The 20,891-nt window shown below is 44.2% G+C and overlaps 1 protein-coding gene across 1 annotated transcript in view; it reads left to right on the top strand.

Annotated features, from left to right (window-relative positions):
- Positions 1–19,546, top strand: part of TRPM8 (transient receptor potential cation channel subfamily M member 8) — an 87,688-nt gene extending 68,142 nt beyond the window's left edge. The window contains exons 21-24 of the mRNA XM_068543723.1: positions 5,393–5,583; positions 14,060–14,159; positions 15,274–15,307; positions 19,496–19,546. Of these exons, the coding sequence (XP_068399824.1) occupies positions 5,393–5,583; positions 14,060–14,159; positions 15,274–15,307; positions 19,496–19,546 (376 nt within the window). The remainder of the gene's footprint in view (positions 1–5,392; positions 5,584–14,059; positions 14,160–15,273; positions 15,308–19,495) is intronic.
- Positions 19,547–20,891: the final 1,345 nt, after the last annotated feature.

Below are 20,891 nucleotides of genomic sequence, written 5' to 3'. Positions count from 1 at the left end.
TCGGGTGACTTCACCAGTCCCAGGCAGGCTACTGAAATGGGATGAAAAGAAGAAAAAGGGAGCAGATAATTGTAACAATAACAATAGCTAATATTGATACTTTTCTGTGCTAGGCACATCCAAGTGCTTTACATGTGCAGTCTCATTGAATTAGTCATCATTTTTGTTTAGGTGTGGCTTTATAATCATTCATAAATGAGGAGTTGGAGGCAGAGAGAGGTTAAAGTCTCTGCTCTCTGAGCGGAAGATGGGCACATAGACAGTCATATAAGATGATGTGAAAAGATACAGTACGATACGAGTGGCACGAGAAACCTATTCACAGAGGACTCTGGTGCAGAGCCGGGGTTATTAATTGTGACCCATCTTGGGGTTGGGCAGCAGCAAATGGAGGAGACATCTGCTCAGAGGACCCTGTGAGCATTGGTTGGAGAGGGAGAGAAGCAGAGGAGATAAAGCTGTTCTGGGGAGAACTAGAGACTGCGGATGGGGGCAGGTCGGCAGGGGCTGGGTTATGGAGTGTCTCTCATGCCGTGTTAAAGAATTTGGATTTTTCCCTGCAGGTGAAGGGAGATTTCATGGGTCTTTACACAGACAACGGCACGATCTTAGTTGTGTTACTTTGACAGAAACATGCTCAAAGTTAGCATTTCAAAAGTCAGCGCAGTGAAATCGCTGGCTGTCTCTTACTGTTAGCGTTGATGGTTTTTTGGTGCTGCAGAGCAGGAGGGGAACCAGGACGTGTGGAACGTTTTAACGTGCCCACTGGGGCACCGAGTGGGTGCAAAAAGTCAGGGTCATCAGGGTTCACTGGATATTGCTGCAGTGTCTGGGAAGGAATGGCAGATGGAAAAATGTATGAAATCTGTGAAAAGCTTGGAAGAGGGGTTTACCTGATTGCAGTCTAGCTGGCAAGTTTCTCGTATTTCAATTTCTTCTAAAATTCTGCCGTTGTTTTAGCATCTCCTTTTTCTTTGTGGATTTTTTGCAGACTTTTCATTCTGTTCTGTTAATCAGTCTTTCTATTTTGGTTTTTACTACCAAATGGCTTTAATTACTGATTTTAAAAAACCATTTTAACATCTGTTGTATGAGTGCCCTTCATTATTCTAACTCAAAACTTTCCTGGCTTTTCTTATATATTTAATCATGTGGCTCATCTTCTGCAATCCTTTTTTCTTTCCTCTTCCAAAAAATTTCTTTAATGAATTTTATTGTGGTGATGTAAACTTTGTAGAGCCATTTAGGGGAAGCTGACATCTTTTAAAAATGCCAGAAAAAATGGCGTGATTCTCCATTTATTCAAATACATATAGTTTCCCAGTAAACTTTTATGGCTGTATTCACATAGATATGGCCGATTGTTTGTTACATTTTTTTTTCTAGCCATTTGTGGTTGTGAGTGAGATATTTTTTCTATTATGTTTTTTCAATAACTACTTTTTGATATGCAGGAAGGCTATGAAGTATTGCTTACTTATTTTGGAACACGTCTCCTTACTGAATTCTTTTTTTTTTCTCCCCTCTCTTTTCCTTTAATCATATCATGGAAGTTTCCTCCTATTTCTTATTTATTAAGCTCCTTCCTTCTTCTTCTTTATTTCTTCTAATCAGAAATGGACGTTGCATGTTGCCAGAAGACTTTCTAGAAACAGTTTAAATGGTATTTGTCCTTTTGATCTATGATGTATTATGAAAATGATGAATTATATAAATGACCTTAATATTGAGTCATCCTTTTGTTCTTTGGTCAGGCATATTACTCTTTTAACGTACTGCTGAATTTCATCCACGTACAAGGCTATCTGAATCCTAAACATTTATCTCTTGGTAACATTTTCACTGTCAGTGGGTGTCTGAGAGTTTGTCTCTCCTGCTTCCTCTTCCTCTCGTGCTTATCTGAGGTGTTCAGCTGCTCTTAGGGGACAGAGCTCCCACCAGCTGGGTAGCTGAGGGCACAAGATATCACAGGAGATGTCAAGTCAAAGGGGACCTTGCAGAGTTCCTCTCAGGGGAGACGCTAGATGGCCAGTGGTCGGCAGGGGCAGTGAGAGCCATCAGAGTTGGGTGGGCGAGAGCCTGAACACGAGAGTTGGCCCGTGAGCCGCTCTGGACATTTGGGTTCGCTGAGGGGGTTGAGGATGCAGTGGTACCAGAGCTCAGCCTGTCTGCTCTAGAAACGGAAAACCATGTCTAAAAAACATTAAAATTATTTGAGCAAAGCAGTTGGAAGCAGTGCCCAATTATCAGCCTTGCCTGGGGAACCCTCATGTCTTGTTGGCCGAGTCTGGATCTGACTCTAGAGAAAAAGAACAATTTGGAAGGTTTGGGGTTGGATTTCGCCTCCAGGTCACGTTTTGCCCATTCCTGCTGCTCTCTGGGGAAGATGGACGTAAGTAAATAAACCTCAGCATGACCAGCCCCGGAAATGTGTTATTTATGCAAAGTGGCTTTTGGGTATTAATGTCCAGTAATCAACCAGTTCACCCACACCCCCCGGGGATGCGGATAAGGGCTTTTACCGTTTGCCCAGGAAAGGAGCTCTGCTCACTGGATGCACATGGACCCAGAGGTGCAGAGGAGCCAGAGGTTCCAGCAGGAGGCTCCTTGGAACCTGCTGGGTTGTCCTGAGGAGCACACGGGGCAGTGATGGGAGGCAGAGTTCTTCAAAATAAAGAATGATACAAACACCACCCCCTGTTGTGGGCACTGGCCTAAGTGCATTCCAGACCAGGGCTTGGCGGCTTTTTCTGTAAGGGCCGGCCAAGGTCTTGGCTTTGGCCAGATGTGCAGAAAGAAGCAGTGCTCGGCGACCCCGCACCCATCCCTGCCTCTTTGCTCGTGGGCCCTACAGAACAGGTTGGGTGTTAGATTTGGCCCCTGGGTCACAGTTTACCAATTCCTTTTCTAGATGACCTGGAAGACTTAAAATGTTTTTCACTGCCTCTGAGTAACCAGTTAAGCTAAAATGCGAATCTCTTCCAATTAGGACCCTGCTTGACCACAGTTCCACTCGAAGCTCCCAAGGAAGGGAGGGAGAAGCCACATTCCCCAGCTCTAAGCATCTGAGTGTTCCTCCCTTCAACAGGAGCTATTAATTCCTTTTGGATAAAACCTCAGCAAACAACATTCGATGCCTTAAAATGAATGCAATTTGGGTGTCTGCTGAGTTTTAGGGGGCAGTCAGTAGGATCCATTTTTGGCTAAACACGTAAGATTTTAAGATGCTCCTAGGGGCCCATTTGAATGGTGATACTTGTCCTGGAGCAAAGTATGTAGTAAAACGTGATCCCTGGCAGGTTCTTCACCTGGACTTCATTAACCTGGGCGTGCCTGCCGTCCTCTCTTATTGCAGTGACAGAAGCCTGCAGTGTCCTTTGCAGGCACAGAATCAGCAGGGACTGGCGAGGACAAATAATGATGCTTGGTATTCCCCTTGGAGCAACCTGACCTACATTTGGAAGACACAGCAGGCTCACTGCCAGATTCAGTTTGCTGCAGTCTCATGCATCACAGTACTGTTTGCTTTTCACCCAGAAAATCTACCACATAGAGTTGACACTTGAATCAGTCAAGAAACCATTTTACATGCCTAGTAAAGGAGTTTACGTATAGTAGATACTCAACAAACATGAATTCCCTTTGCTTTAAAGACCACACTCAGCTGAAGAGGCACTTTCTGGGAAAGCCTGCCCTGACCAGACCCCAGGACCTGTTGTAGAGCTCAGACGGGTCTGATTCATCAGTAAACGCCAAGATAAGCAGAACCAAGCTTATAAGCAAAGCCACAACCATGATCTGTGTAGGCTAGTTGCTCAAGTGTATGATTCTCACTTGGCTAAAGATATTTAACTCTTAGGTTGTAGTGCACTAAGGGGTAAGAGTGAGGTCTCACAACAAATGTATCCCATTTCTCTGTCTGCAAGGTTTGGCCTCTGAAGTTTTGGCCTCTGATGTTTTTACCCAGAATTTGGAGAATTTAATCTATCTGCAGTCAGGATTTGCTGTTAGGCAATTTTAAGGGGTTTGTTGCTGCTTCTCTGGCTCTTGAAGGAGTGATTTGGTGTTAGCAATAAAAGTATCTCAGATGATTGAACTTCAACAAATGGTAAAATGCTTCACAGTTATCTTTTACTAAGTAGTCCAACCCGATCCTTTTGAAATGGAGCACGGCTCAAAGCATTCACGCTCCACGTCATGAGGTGGCATCATGTAGTGACAGAGCAAATAGGCACTGGGCTGGATTTCGGGGTCCAAATTTTGGCTTCATCATCTGCCAGTCGGGGGACTCAGACAATTTACCTACCCCTATTGTGCCTCAGTTTCTTGATCTGTTAATCACAGATGATAATAGCACTTAACGTGCTACAGAGAGCTGTTTGCAGACTAAATCAACTCATACAAGTAGACTGCTTAGAACAGTGTCTGGTATGTAACAAGTGTTAGCTACTTAACAATCTTGGTTTAATTTGTAACAGATAAGTCAGTGGTACAGTCAGACATTTTCCGGATAAATAGACGTTTTCCTAATTCTTTGTTATGGGATCTATTTCTCCCTGTGAATTGTGATTTACATAGTGAGATTGGGTTGTGAGTACAAGTTTGAGCCTCATTATTTTCACTCACATGTAAGCATTTGCCCAAAATATAAAAGTTAGTCATAAACATATTTTTTAACAGCAGCTGCATAGTGTAATCACATTGATTGGCCATAACTTGTGATATATTTTCTTAGTGTTGAACATTTCGGTTGTTTCGTGCTGCTGGGTGGAAAGTGGGAGCAGCTATTACCCAGAGTGCTGTGGCAGACATCGTGTGTGATATCCATTTCTATATTTTCTTTTCTCAGTATCTCCTTATTCTTAGGTTAGATTTCCAGAAGTAAAATCAATGGGTCAAATGGATAAATATTTTTAAGACCCCTGATAAATATTAACAAACTGCTCTCCCAGATTGTTTATAATTAAACTCCCACAGTGATGTAGGCAACTTACTCCTTCGAGAGTCGCCACCTTGGGCCTCTCGGTATCAAACACAATACCAGACTAACGGAAAAAGGGAATCCTTGAAAGGTCTTGAAACACACCTCTACCGTGTGGGTGCTTGGCGGGTCCTTCAGCCATGCCCTGCCTGCCCCCTCGCAGGCAGGAATCATTTTAAAGTTCATTGGACAATCTTTTGTGATTTAAAAAAAACAACAAAATAACAAAAGCCAGACCCAATTTTGGCCCAGCATGAACGGAAGGGTGCCTGAGTTGTTCAGGCCCCGATACCACCATAGATTCTTCTCTCCTATGGCAGTGAGAGCTTGGTACCAATATCACCATATTCGGCAATGAAATGGCCAGGCCTATGGAAAGCTGAGGCTTGACCTTCTCTCCCCTCCCGCCAGCTACACCGTGGGCACCGTCCAGGAGAACAACGACCAGGTCTGGAAGTTCCAGAGGTACTTCCTGGTGCAGGAATACTGCACCCGCCTCAACGTCCCCTTCCCCTTCGTGGTCTTCGCCTACTTCTACATGGTGGTCAAGAAATGCTTCCGGTGCTGCTGCAAAGAGAGGAGCACCGAGTCTTCCGCCTGCTGTGAGTGGCTCACCCGTTGTGCTGGGGCTTGAAGGCAGGGATTCATTTTGGGGAAGCGTGTCTGGTCCACATCTCAACAGGAAGGGTTAGTCACGGTTATTTCAGCGCTCACAGGTGCCTGTCTGTAAAGTTCAGGCATCGAGCCCCCCAGTGACTTACTCGAGAGGAAGAGTAGATTTTTTTTTGAATTTACGGAGCACAATATTAATATTTTAGTAGACTTTACAATACTTAGGGCAGTTGTCCATGCCCACAGGTTTTTTTTCTTGTTTTTTCTTTTCTTTTTTTAACGGTAGTGTTATCATAGCTGTTTTATTTTATTTTTTATTGAAGTATGGTTGATTTACAAAGTTTTGTTAATTACTGCTAGACAGCAAAGTGATTCAGTTATACATATATATGCATTGAAAGAGTAGATTGAGAAAGCCTTCGAGATCTGCCAGGACGGCCTTATTCCAGGGGCCTCACTTTGGGATGTACAGAATAATGATGTAAATAGGATGCTGAGACAACAGGATTCACGGGATGGTGTCAAAATGTGACTTGGTTCTTGCTCTCTGTTGCTTCCGTGACATTTATTCTCTGGGAGATCTTAGCTTTGATTCCAGCAGGGGTCATGACTTTTCTGGTTGTTCTTAGAGAACTAGAAAAGCTTATGATGACTTTACTTGGTAAAACAGTCTCAATTTAGAAATTAGGACCTGCAGTCCAATAGATTAACCAGCCCATTCATCGTCATTCAGAGGGGAGACTCCCCGTACCCTGAACCCCCTCTCAGCCGGTGGAGCTGTCAGGAAGGATGGGCTGCTGGCTTTTCTCTCTTTCTTATTCCCTTCCCTCCTGCTCACTCACCAGCTGCTGTTCCTGACCTTCTCTGGGTTGGAGCACAGGGAGAAGGGAGGGGAAAGTGCAGAAATCCTGTTTAGAAATGGTGGCGCTGTCCTGGGCTGGCTCTGTGCTCCCCGGCCTGGTGCATGCCTAAAACTGACCCTCTGCTGTGTGGGCGCTTGGCGGGTCCTTCAGCCATGCCCTGCCTGCCCCCTCACACCAACCACAGCTCCTGGGACTTGGCGATGCTCTCTCCGGGGGGCCGCTGCCCCACAGGAGCCTCTGGTTTCCAGGGGTGCGCTCTGCACAGACTCTCCCTGCTGGGGACTCTGGAGGTTGTTCTCTCTCTCATGTGGTCACCCACCTCCTCAGCCCCGACAAACTCGGGGCAGACAGGTCCCCACCTAGCCCCTCTCCTTGCCCCTGCTGTGGGAGCCGGAACCTCTGACCCTTGACTCTCAGTCACACCTGGGTCCCCATCGTTTTGGCTGCAGGGAGCACACATCTGGCTCTCTTCCCCACGACCCGAGGTTTACTTAACGCCCCTTCCTGGAGCCACTGAGCCGCACAGATCTCCCTCACCCACAAACTTGTTTCAACCAAATTCAGCACAAGGGAGGGAGAGGCCTATTTTCATTCATCTGGATGTCTGGATACAAAGGAAAAGATGGAAAGGGCACCACTGGCTTGTACACTTTGTCTTCTAACCTCAGACTTGAGCTGGGGACTCCGTCTCCTGGTGGGTGGATAGGGGTGCAGCCGCAGGACTGACGTCTGCACGGCGACGGGGCCCAGGCACTTTGGGGTCCACACAGCTCTTTTCATTTCTTTTAAAAATCAGAAGAAAAAGAAAGAACTTTTAGGTGACAGAAAACCTATTGGTATATACTTGTCCTTATACCAACCCAGTCATATAATCTTTTTCATATTTTCTTGATCCAGGAAGGGGCCCACAATGGCAAAAGTGCCGAGGGCCTAGGGTGGCTGACTTGTCCTGGTTCGCCCAGAACGTCCCTGTCTTAGCGCTGAGGGTCCTGCATTCTGGATGTCCACTTAGGGTGACCGACTTGTCTCAGTTTGCCAGGGACCATCCCTATTGTAAAATTACAAGTCCTGCATCTCAGGAGCCCTGTCAGTTCAGGGGCTGCTGGTCACCCTAGCAGGGCCCACAAAAGTCATCAGTGTCCCCATGTGCTGACTAGGTAGGCAGAGTTAATGACTCAGGTTGGACCCAGCCCTGGTACCTGCAGGATTTCCATCCTCAGTCCCATTCTTGGGAAATACAAGCAGATCTGAGTCTCTAAGCAGATCTGTTGTGTCTTATTGTGAAACAACGCTTTGAAATCTGGTTCCCTAAAACTACCACCGTTTATCTGCCCAAGACTCCATGGGTCAGTCCTGCGCTGGTCTCTGCTCCTTGTGGTGTCCGGCTGCTGGCAGGTAGGCTGTGGGCTGGCTGGTCCCAATGTCCATGTGTGCTCACATGTGTGGGGTTGGCTGGGCTGTCATCAAGCAGCCTCAGTCTCCTCCAGCTCAGGGTCCCACAATTGGAGCCTAGACTCCCTCAAAAAGCAGAAACTGCATAGCCTCTGAGGCCCTGGGCTCAGAAAGTCAGATGACATCACTTCTGCCACATTCTATTGGTCAAAGCAGGTCACAGGCCCGCCCACCTCAAGGGAGAGCAGCCTGCACACGGGGTGGGCAGAATCTGTGGCCCTGTTTTGCCATTTATCACAAAAGGCATCCCCTGAACAAGCTGGATGAGCTGATCTCCGGAGAGTGCCCTCCCCCTGCCCCCACCCCCACCCCGCCCCGCTCCCATGCTGGTCTATCAAGAGAAAGCAAGGTTCTCACCGCCCTCCCCACCCAGGCATCACAGCTGAGCTGAGTCCTTGCCATTGGGGGCGGTGTGCATGTGGGCTTATCTCTCATTAACTCACCTGCCATATTAAACCTAGATCTGACACACTAGAAGTGAAAACATTTCTCTAGCCAGATTGATCTGACACACTAGAAATGAAAACATTTCTCAGTCCAGAATTATCTTTGATGCCTCGAACAGTTTAAAATGAAAATTTCTCAGCTATAATGGCTATAACTGTATTCACCATAGGGAAATGCTCAATATCTAGGCTGACCCTCTGTACATATACAGCCCTATTTGCTGTGCTTTTCTTGAGCCTCAGAAACTTAGACAACTGAGCACGGATCTTTAAGAAACAGCTTCTTGATCTTTCTCAGTCCTTTGCTGCTTTTTCTTTGCCACTTTCTAAAATGATATATTTTCATGAGCAATTGGAATATCTGCTATGTTTTCCTTCCTTGAAATAACCTTTCCTGAGCACTTCCTTTCTGAGCAGGATCTGTGATAGATGTGGATGGTATAGAAAAGTACAAACTTGGTTCCAGAAAATGACCTTCAGCAATTGGGATAGAAGTGGGTGCCTCAATGTTTATGAACTATCCAGTTAGTCCTATCGCTTAGATTCTAGACAACCACCAAGAACCAATGAAAAAATTCTCATGAAATGTCTAAATAGAGTGATAAAAAAGGAAAATCACTGCGTTCTTATAAATTCCAAAAGCAAGAGCCTACTAACCTCATTTCCTGCCACCGTTGTCTTTGGAAGATTTTTGTAAAACCCACCCCACATTTTCTGCAGATCTGGGTTTAAAAACAGAGGGAGTGCAGGGATGGATGGATACAGTGCATGGGAAAGACAAGCAAAGCGTGAAGAGGGGCCTTCCCTACCTGAGCACATGAACGAGAAATACTGTAAAAGTATTACAGGAGGCGTTCATTTCTTTACACACATTTACTCTCAGTTCTGTGGATACAGCTGTGAACACAGCCATGTGGGAGCTGGGCTCATGGGCCATGACCTGGAGGGATGCCAGCCCTGGGACGAGACGGTTAGTGTCACAGGGAGCCTGCCAGGCAGGGAGTGAAAGGGACCTGGGGATCATTAATTCAACAAATATGCGTCAGGCGCCCACCATGCGGCAGCCAGGCACTGTGGAAATGGTGCTAGCGGCTAACCTTGCCCTCAGACAGGGCTCATAATCTCAGGAGAAGAAAGAAAATGAGAAAGACTTAATAGAGAAGCGTAGGAAGCATGAATTTAGAGAATGTGCAGGGTGCCATGAGAGCCACATTGTGGACACTTACACCCCAGACTAGAGTGAGTCAGGGGAGACTTCCTGGAGGAAGGGGACATTGAAACTGAGACCTAGAGGATGAGTTGGAATTAGCCAGGCAAAGGCGTAGATGCCGGGAGGGGCCCAGAGAGTTAGGAGAGTTCAGAGAGAGAAGTTACAGAGGTCAGAGGACAGGTGGGAGGGGTCCGGGGGGCCAAGGGTTGCAGGGAGACTAATGAAAGACCCTGGTCCGTGTCCCACAGCCAGATTCTAGCTGCACACAGTCTCCTGCCTCCCGTCCTCTGCCTGCTGTGTCACAGTGTATACCCTGAGTCCCAGGGGAAGGAAAAAATGCAGACAGAAGACATGATAGTGCAAGAAATGGTAACATAAATCATGAAACACCCTTTTGCTGATTGAACTAATTTCCCTCAAGATGGAAGTGAACAAAGAAACTCCCAGGGCCAGTAGCAGACACCCTCAGATCACTATGTAAAATGATGCTTCTCAGATCCTGACATTCGTTCTCCTGACTTGGGGAAGAGCAGTCAATTCAGGGTTTGGAGAGTGGGGCAGGATCTTGAGATGTGGCCCCCGAATGGATCACTATGGGTAAAAAGAAAAGTCCCTGTTAAATAGCAAAAAACTGGGTGTTGGGGGCAATTTGGGAAAGGGATAATCTAAGGGAGAATCCAGTACAAACAGTGAAAGGAATACCGTTAAGCTGGTCTTGTCTCCAGCTTACTGATTTTTGTCAGGATGCGTTCGAGCTTGTCTGCTTTGTCTGTGCCTTGTTCCTGCTGTTTACTGTGGTGTGTCTCCCTGGGGCTGCTGGGTGTGTGTTTATGTGTTGCCCTCTGGTCTTTTCTTTATTGCACCTGATAAAATGGTCACTGACTACCATCATGGGATTCATGTTCTGTATTGGGCCAATCATTCCTGTCCCTTTAGTGTATCCCCAATATTTTGATGACTCAGAAAGTAAAAATACGAATTTTACTAACCTAGACACGATAATTGGTGGTAATTAAGAAAAATTTAACTTGCCAAGAACCATCATTTTTTGTGGGATTCCTTAACTACACAGAAAAATGGAGGAAAGATACTCAGGAATATGACCTTAAATATTAGTCATAACTTACTTCTGTGTTATCCCTGGAGCCATGATCTCCTAAAGTTTGGCTTTCAGAATGTAAATGTGCCAACGACCCCCATCTCGTGTCTCAGTTTAAAGAATCCTCATCGTCAACTCTTTTAACAGCATTATTTCAAGACGTTAAATGTCACTTTGGGGAATGTCATTAGCTATCACACATATGTAAATGCCTTTCCTAATGAAGAAAGGTGTTTTGACAATTTGGATAAGTTGCTGTCTTTCCCCTCATCGTTTTGCCATGGAGGACAAAGTGAGTCATTTCTAACTAAAAGAATGAAGAGTCTTTATATCTGGGATGGGAATTGAAAGTTGAGACCTGGAATTTGTACTCAAAGACCACACCCAAAGATCAGAGGTGCGTAATGAAGTGTCTCAGAACTATCTTTGAGTCTGTTTTGGAGCCATGTCATGGATGAGTGTCTATAGAACCTGAGGGAGGGCTCAGGGGACCAATCCATGCCACAGATTTGGAGGCAAATGCAAAGTAAATTTAGGAAATGTATTGTTGACTAGAGGCTCTGGCAAAAAGTTTCATACTTCTTCCTGAATCGTTCTAGAGAACAAAAACAAATGATGGATAAAAGTTGTGGGGAGGAAGATTTGATGCAGTATAAAGGCAAAGCAATGTCTAACAATTAGTGCTATCTGGAAATGATGTGATACCCTGTGAGGCAGTGAATTCCCTATCACTAGTGGGATTCCAGTTGGGGGTGGGTAAGTAGAGGGGCCGTATGGGATGAAGGTCCACTCTCCAAAGGTACATTGTGTTCAGCCCAGGATCAATGGAACCAGGAAACTCGGTGTTATAGGTAAGGACAAATCAGTCCTCCAGATTCAGGATGGGTTGAGAAGGCAGAACGAAATGCATTACATTCCCCCCAAACTTATTTAATGATTAAGTACAAGAAAGAACATAAAAATGAAAACAAATCCCACAACCTGGCCAGCAAGTGGATGAGAGCTTCAACTAGAGAAAGCGAACAGGTCAGAAATGAGACGTGTTAATCTGCACCTGTGTCCCTGATAGGCCCCTGGGAAAGTGATGCTCTCACAACAATCAGAGAAACAGACAGCGAGCCATGGATGCTCTCTTCTAACAGTTCTTAGTCTCAGGAAGGAATAAAGAAATAGGGAGAATGGGAGACCACAGGACAGGATCCTTTAGTCACTGGGCAGTGATGACAGAAGACAGGGAGCCAAGAGCCCCAGTTTACTCCCTGGAGACTTCTGGGGGGACCTGGTCACCACCTGCTCATTTGTTTCTCCTTAGGGATGCCTAATTCCGGAACCACAGCATCCTGTGGTTGTCGAATCCTCTCATGGTAATTCGTTTCCTACCTTTACTTTGCATTTGCCTCCAGTGATAGGACAATCATGGGGTTTAAGCTTAAAATTGCTCTTCTTTAGAGGAAAATGCAAGATTTTTCAAATAACTTTCAGAAAAGGTAGAACCCAAACTTCCATTTTTGGTACTTTTTTGGTGACATCGTCAAGTAATAGTAAAAAATATGCTACCCAGTCATTGCATTTTTATAAAATTTGCTGTTTTTCATGATTGAAAAAGTAATCCAAGCTCATTTGTAAAATGTTCAAAAAACACAGAAAAGCACAACTAAGAAAGAGCAAGAGCAGATAACCCACCATCCAGAGATAAATGTTGATAACATATCGGTATTGATTCTATTATTCTTGTGTGGGTGTATAATTTGATTGCTCTGTGCATACACATTCAAAATCTAATTTGTTCATTTAACTAATAATCTCCCAGAGAACATCTCCCATAGCCATAAATATACATCTTTATGACAATTTTTAACTGTGGAATATTCCAGCCTATGGGTATACCATACTCAATTTAACCAATCCCTTGTTAAACACGTAGATTGTTTCTCCTCTTTTGTTATTATATAACACTATAAGAAACAGTTTTATGTATTCATTTTTGAGCATATCAGTAATTTTTTCCTTTGAGTTCTTTCTAGAAGTGAAATTTCTAGATACAGTGTATGTACTTTTGATATGTCTGCCCCCCTTCCCATCCCTCATTCCCTGAGGCTGTAACAATTTACAGATTTCCCCATTATGTGGGAAACCTGTTTGTTTACATCTTCTCCAACAGAGAGTACAGTCATTATTTTAGACTCTGCTAATTTTCCAGTTTGGTTGTGACAATGCTATGTCATCGTTTCAATCAGCATTTCCTTGACAGTGAGAGAGGTTGGACATTTGGTCATTGGTCATTCTTGATCTTTAGCCACCTGAATTCAAGAACATCTATCCTTTCCATTGATTATTAAGTACTCCTATTGGGCTTCTACATACATTTAGTTTGAGGAAAAGACATTGGAGATGACTTTGCTAGGAAAAATCCACTTGAAAGAAATTCCGTTAGGAATTATTTTCTAAAGTGAATAACCACCATTTAAAAATAAATCTTTATTTGCTATATAGGAGTTGCTTCAATCCTGCCACTTTCATATGTCTTTGACTCCCAATTAATTCTTTTTATATCTAGGAAGATGTTAAAACAGTTCCTAAACTCTAACATGTAGATGAACACATTTAAAAGTAAACACTAGATACATTTATTCCAAGTGGACACCTGCATGAACGTATGTGCTTTTCTTTCCCCGTGAATTCATATGGAGGATTGCTGTCCATTGCACTAGTACCTGAAACGCAGGTGACAGGTTGATTTGTTCCTTTGTTTGCTTGCCATCTGAAAGGTTAAGGCACTGTAAAAAAAAAAAAAATTGAACTAAAAATCTTGCTGGAACATTCCCCAGGCTAATTTTGCAGCACACCAGGCTTAGGTGAGAGGAAAAAACTAAACATCAGAATTATCCTTGAGGTCTACACCCAGACTGCATATTTCAAGAGGGTAAGAATGATGTCCAGGCATGATTTTCCTCTCCTCCAAACTTTCTACCCCCGTGTTAGGTTGAGAATAGAAAATCCATCAGTAATTATCGAACTGAATGATCAGAGTAGTATTCTGATGTCATCAAAATGGAACAGGAGCACATAAGAAATATGAGAACCAAATTCACTAGTGAAATGATTTTGTTAAGTCACAAGACACACAGACAAGCTGTGGATGGATCTCTAGTCGGAATGAAGATTGCATTCCTATTTCATGCAAGCTCCCATTCCTCATTGTTAGCAAGAAATTCATTGATATTCCATTGTTCTGCTGCTCTCACTAGTAAGTAGCATTAGTCAGAATAGCCTGTGCAGAACGAATCTAATTCTCTTGGTTCCAGAGTATGGCAAAATGCCTAGCAGGTATTGATTTAGGAGGGAAAGGGGGCAAATGAAACAATCTGAATGTTTTTCTTTGTCTCATTATTCAAGGTTTCAAGAATGAAGACAACATGACTCTGGCGTGGGAGGGTGTCATGAAAGAAAATTACCTTGTCAAGATCAACACAAAAGCCAGCGACACATCAGAGGAGTATGCCAGTCATTTATTCCTGCTTTGCGAGCCTCCCCTTGTGTACAGGAGCTGGCAGAACACAGGCAGCTTATTTGAGCAAACTCTGTAAAGAGAATTTGCAGCAGAGAGGAATGGCACCAAAAGGTTATGGCTCAGGCAACTGAAGGTGACAAACGCAAAAGGGTGTGTCAGCCTTTCAGGAAGGGCAAAACCCACCCACCTGCCATCTGATTGTCCTTCTGATTGAAGGGCAGAAAGAGGGATTTGGAGCCTGCAGGGCAGGGCCGTGGGACCAGATGACAAGAGCGTGGGTCCCTGTGCCACTGCTGCAGAGGTGGATTCTAGGAAGACCCAAGGATCGTGGGGAACAGAAGTTACCTTGCAGGGTCGGCACATGTATCTCTGTGAGGAAGAAGCAAGAGATTAGAAGATGGCAAAACCCTTTGGTTGATCTCTTACAGACAGTTGTCCCTGAGAAGTTCTGAACGCCCTTTATGAGTCGCATGGAGTTGTTGTGAACATCCCATAGAACTAACTAAGTCACTGACTCCCTAGATGGTCCATGAGGAATGTGGGATGCAGGGCATCCGGGAGCGTGCCCTTCGTATTTAAAGTGGGGTTAACAGGGTTAATGGTCAGAAGTCACTCTTACAGAGAGCTCCAAACAAACCTCAGAATTCAGTCTAACAAAGAAAGCATAAACATAAGAACAACGAATCCCTTTGTTAGGTTCAACACAGCTATTGGGAGCAGGGGATGCGAGGCATGCTTTTTCTCTTTGAGTAACAAAGCAGATGCCCTCCATTCTCCTCCATCCCTAGACGCGGAGATCTTAGTTTTGGAAGGAAGGGACGGACCTTACAGGTCATCTTCCACCCCCCGCCCCCCCGCCCCCATCAACAAAGGTAGCATCTATTTGCTGTCCTTCCATCTGGGGTGAGAGTGGAATTCTGCTTCGCTTGGGTATTAGGAAGAAAGTAAAAGTGGTAAAAGCAGGTGACGTTGATTTAGTTGAAGATGAAAATGATCTGTATTTTGTTCTTTAAAAGACTGCGAAATGGAGCCTAATAGCCCTTTTTGTTTCTCTCTCTCTCTCTGTTCTCGCTCTCTCTTTTCTTTAACTTCCTTGAAGAATGAGGCATCATTTTAGACAGCTGGATACAAAGGTATACTTCTGTTTATAGTTTGGGAATTATTTTTTTAAATCTCCATTATCTTTGAGCTTTCAGCTAGAAGCCAGTGTCCAAAAATAGATGAAGTTAATTGTTTAAAAAAAAATGGATGTGACCCTGTTCTATACTCAGCTTTCTTTATTCACTGCTTAAAGCCGGGGTGCTGGAATGGAATTGCTTCTCCGATGCTCCCAGCCCCACGGGAATAGTCCTGAAGTCCCATTTCCACGACTGTCTCTGTCTAACCCAGGACCCCTCCTTTCTTTTTCTCTCGGGTGTAAGATGCTTGCAGTGACAGGGAACACCAGAAAGGCTCAGAAAAGCAGGTTGGGAGCCTAGAGACTCTATGCCAGTCTTTGCTGCCACTCTAATTTGTCATCCACTTCATTTGAATTGCGACTGCACGAATACGCACGTGAATTAGACGTAGAGAGAGTATGCCCACCTCCACCCTGAGCTGGGTAGCTGGAAATTATGATTTGGTTCAGCAGAAATGACAATCGATTCATAAATGTCGGCTCCCTGTTAGGCTCTGAAGAGGAGGTGATATCCGTGGCATTTTGGGGATGACGTCCTGGGTGACAGAGTCACATACCCCCCCAGGGCTGTGCGGTTCCACGGCTTGACGATACCCCATCAGGGGTGGCAGGGTCTCCAGCACCCAATTTTCTGCCTATAGTAGGGTCTCAAGGAGCATTGAATAAATGAACAAAAGGTGCTCTTCTCAGAGCTCTAAGATGATCATTTATTCGGTTCACAATTTCTCGTATATGTATTTATGTGTTAGTTACCAGCAGCATTTAAAAGATCTGAGGCCGTGTTTCCATGGGCCTCCCTTCCTGAACTCTGGTCTTGTGCAGGACGGTGGGCTGATGCCTGGTACCTTCTTACTTACCCCCCACCCCACCCCCGCCTTAGCTCTTCTCTTCCTTCCTCTCCTTCCCTCCCCTGGAGCTGCTTGCTCCATATATTGGACTCAACCACTCAGGATGATGGTGCATTCTGTGCTGACAGTCGAATGTTTCCATCACAGTTTGCTTTAGTTCCCTATTGCTGTGCAACAAACAACCCCACATTTTAGTGGCTTCAAACAACCATTTTATTTCACTCTTGCTTTTCTGGGTCAGGGGTTTGGGAAGGGCTCAGCCGGGCAGTTCTTCTGCTTCATGTGGTCTCAGCTGGGTTTACGGGGCTGGCTTCAGCTGGCGGTGAGGCCAGGATCTGGCACCTCAGCGCTCCTCCTCATGGCCTCTCTCTTCCACGTGATCTCTGATCCGTGAGGCTTGGGGGTCTCGGGGCAGTTCCCCTTTTTCCATAGGGACTGGCTTCCAAGCGTGAAGAAACAGAAGCCACCAGTGCTCCTAAAGGCGAGACCTGGACCTGGCAGGCCATCACGTCCACCAGCATCCATTGATTAAAGCAGCCCCAGGCTGGCTGGGATCCAGGTGGGGGAGCAGTAGACCCCACCTGTTCACGTTCCACCTCGATGTGGGAGTGACACATGGGCAGGGAGAAACGTGGCAGCCATCTTTGGAGACACGCCATCACACAGGAGTATATCTTGTTACAGCTGCTCTCCTTCTGATGTTGTCCTGGCACTGATTTTTAATTGAGGGGCTGGGAAGACTCCCATGTTCTTAGAGTTGAGTATCTGGACATAAACAATCATGCCAGGATGTATATCACGATTATAATCAGTGAAGAGGGGAAAGAAAAGTGCTGGATATTTTTAAAAATTTTAAAAATGTTAGAATGCATGAAAGGAAGCATAAGGGATAGTATTCTAACACTGAGTATGTATATTAGATGACTATAATATGTAATACAGAATATATATAAAGCCTTATAGGATTATTCACTTTCTCTACATCATATATTTATGTTTAAATATATTGTCTGCTGCATCGGTACCTAAGCTACATAGCTCGTAATACTTACTGAGCACCTGCCATGTGCCAGGCATTGGGCTAAGTGCTGTCAAAGCAGACATGGGCCCCAAGTTTCATGAATGGATCCCTTGTTAAGTGGTTTGGGTGTAGGAGCATTTTCCAGCTGAATTATGTTGGATTAAATAGCGATAATACTTTTCTTAGCCCTATCAGGCGTATGTTCCAGATTGCCCGTGTCTGCGTTACCGGGGACCAGGGTCAGCAGCTGTGAAGGCCCTAAGCCAGAGATGCATGGAATGTTCTGGGCAGCTGGAGAGGGATGGCGTGGACCAGGGGAACACCGAGTAGGAAGAAAGGGGGAGGCTGGGTCGTCCTTGGCAGGAACTTGCTGGCCTCTTTAGGTTTGGATTTTATTCCCATGCAGGGCAAGCCTCTGGGGACACATCTGGGAACATGCCTTTCAAAGATCCCTCTGAGAGGTCAGAGTGGCCGCATAAGAGGGGCTTACACAGTTTGGTTTGGGGAATAGAGGTGCTAGGGACTTGTCTAAGTGTGTGTGTAGAGAAAACAGTCTATTTTTGTTTGTTGTGTTGAGTTGGTTTACTTGTGGGTTCGCTTAAGGTGGCTTTGGAGGGAGCCGATGGAAAGTACACTTGGGGCTGGGCTCAAGCTTCTGCAAGACTTTCCACTGCCCCTGCTCTGGGGCACGCAGAGCATAGACAGGAGGGCAGCAAGGGGATGGGGCAGAGCGGGACCTGGGTCGGAGGTCAGCTGGAGATCCAGGTACTGGAGCAGCTGAACTGACTCCCAGGGGCCAGGGAGGCCTCCCAGCCAGTGTGTGTCTGGGTGTGGCGGGGTGACCCTCTGGTAGGGACAGTGGACCTGAGCATGGCGGTTGTGGGCGTGGTGCCGAGGGGGTCACAGATGACTGGAGTCCCAGTTGGGGGCTGTCCACACACACGTGCGAGCCAGGGCTCTGTGGGGTCCTCAGAGAAGTGCCTGCAGGTCCAGCCCCCTCTGCATCTCCCTGGCTGTGGAGCTCCACCCCTTTGTTGGTTCCTGCAAGAAGTCCACCTACACCATGCCTTTCGCAGGTTTTAGTTGAATTTGGGCAGATCCCAGGGAAACGTCAAACCACACAACACTGAGACATGGGCCACCACCCACAGGATTTCACTGCCTCTCTCCCTGCTTCTCTCCTGCTCCCAGGCCCCCCTTCTCTCCTGCTCCCCTGCCCTCTCTCCCCTTTTTATTCCCTCCCCCTTCCTCTACCCCTTCTCTTCTGAACAACAAAAAGTCTCTCCTTTCTATCCAAGGAGAATTTTAGGGTTGGCCACTTGTTTCTTGAGCAAGCTCTTGGTGTCTTAAACCCTACTAAACATCATACTAAAGTCCTTTTACTGTCAACCAGTACAGAAATCTCTCCAAAGCCCCTCCAGTGAAAAAAAATTTCTCCGTCTCATTCTTACACCAGAAAACAAAGTTATTCACATTGACCTTAAGTCTGTAAGTAGGAATCTTACTATGACTTCTTTATTTTAGGCAACCATTAGCCCTTATGGTTTCTTTTTGTCCTTTTTTAAAAAAGAGTTAAATGAAGAGATTAATGCTGGAAATAAGCCTAAGTTAAACAGAAAGTTTTCCTTGAGTGAGTGATACAGCAAGTTGGAAACCAACTGTACAGAGATTGCGTTATGTCTACAGCTTTTATTAAGTGTAAAAATATAGCTTGTAACTTAAAGTGATCTTCATGCATCTTGTGTAAAAACTTGTGAAATATGCATGTATTGAAAATAATTTTATCATGCTTTTTACTTAAATTGTTTTGCTACTTATACTGTTTTTGTGTGTGTGTGTGTGAGGGGAGACACTTTATTTGCAAAAACTTGATTAGTATTGTATCACATTATTTTCATTATATTATACTTTTATCAAAGCAAAACTTTATTGATACCTTATAATTTTATTAGTTACATATAACATTTTTATTTCTATATATTACTTCTCTGTGTTGTAATCTATCCTTTCTATGTAGGAATCACTAGTGATTTTTATTTGAGTAAAGCTAATCCTAATTGGTGCTAATGATTATTTGCTTGTGATATGATTTCAGAAAATTAATAATGGACAGAGTCTGAAATATCACCTGGAGTCGGCCATACTCCAGGCATGAACCATAATTGCTATTTCATATATAGTACATCTATTTCACAGAAAAGCCATAGAGTCATAATTTAAAATTTAAAGTTGGAAAATTGATCTTAAGACCAGTTTTATTTTTTCCCCTTTCAAGCTTAATGATCTCAAGGGTCTTCTGAAAGAGATTGCTAATAAAATCAAATAAAACTGCATGGACTCTAATGGAGAAAAATCTAATTCTAGCAAGGTAAGTAATTTTAATGGCTTTTTTTTTTTGCTCTGAAAATTTACGTATTTTAAGACTAATTCAAAAATCTGATATTTTCTCAGTTACTTTCACATATGATCAGATTTGAAAATAAGGCATGGTGTAAAAAATTTGAACAATATAGGTATATAGAAAAGAACAGGTAGAAGCCGCCCTCACATTACTTTCCCTGTCTGCTCCCCTGCCTGAGGTTAACAGTGCTAGCAGTAGGTTACAGTATCCTTTTGGATCTTTAAAAAAAAAAAGAAAAAAACCCCCGAACTTCCAAACTATACAGCTATTTTGGCATTAACTGAGTCAAGGTCACACTATTCTAAGACTTGGTAATTTTTTTTTCTTACTTAACTCTAGATCATGGGTATCTTTACGGATCCATGCCTCAGACATGTACCTCATTCTCCTGATACATCATTTATGTTTACTGCTATAAGGAATGTACAGATGTATGGGTTCTTTTGGTTAGTTTGTTTTAGATATTTGCTATCATCAAATGCATGTTGATCACATTTTACTACCAGAAATGTTTTAGTAAGGCTTTCAAGGTTTTTAGCAATAGCTCATTTGCACAATAAAAACGTAATTCAGTTAACAGACAAAATTGAAGCCAAGGCTTTGCTCCATATCTTACCATTTGCTTTAATTATGTTTTCCCGTTACCCGTCCAAATGCTGAAACAAAATGTTGTTAGGGACTTGCAAAGCTAGGAGAAAACAGCAATGAGCGATCCATTTGATTAGAATTTTTTGAGAAAGTGAATGGTAAGGAATGGAAACAATTAAGCCTCCCTCCTTTCCTCCCTTCCCTTTTTGCGTTTACTGACTGCCTTCTAAGTGCTGGCAGTACCGTGTTCAGACCGTGATGAGGCTCAGACGCTGATGTTTGCCTTTGCATAAATCTTCACACTGCAGAATTTCTACTCACAGGGTGACTGTGTTATAGGGGTGACTGTGTTATAGGGGTAACTGTGTTAGGGTCCTTTCAGTATATCTGGTAGCTCAATACTTTTCCTTGAGTTCTGACAATTATAGATCGTGTTACAAGCCCTCTATCCTGGAAGACTTTGTAAGAGCAAGATTGATGCATATTGCATTTGCATATTTATTTGCATATTTATTTTCTGTGAAGGCAGGTATAGTCTTCCAAGCTGCTCAAGAAAACACACCTTGTATATTTAGGAAGAATGTATTTCAACTCTTCCATCACGGTGTTTCATGAACACAATATTATACTTTAAATTATAATTTGAGTTTTGAAGCATTTATTTTGTTTGATGAATGAACTG

This window comes from Eschrichtius robustus, chromosome 5 (assembly GCF_028021215.1).
Source record: "Eschrichtius robustus isolate mEscRob2 chromosome 5, mEscRob2.pri, whole genome shotgun sequence".
NCBI classification, from domain to species: domain Eukaryota; kingdom Metazoa; phylum Chordata; class Mammalia; order Artiodactyla; family Eschrichtiidae; genus Eschrichtius; species Eschrichtius robustus.
Note: the sequence above shows the minus strand (reverse complement) of the source record. Positions and strands in the feature narration are given on the sequence as shown.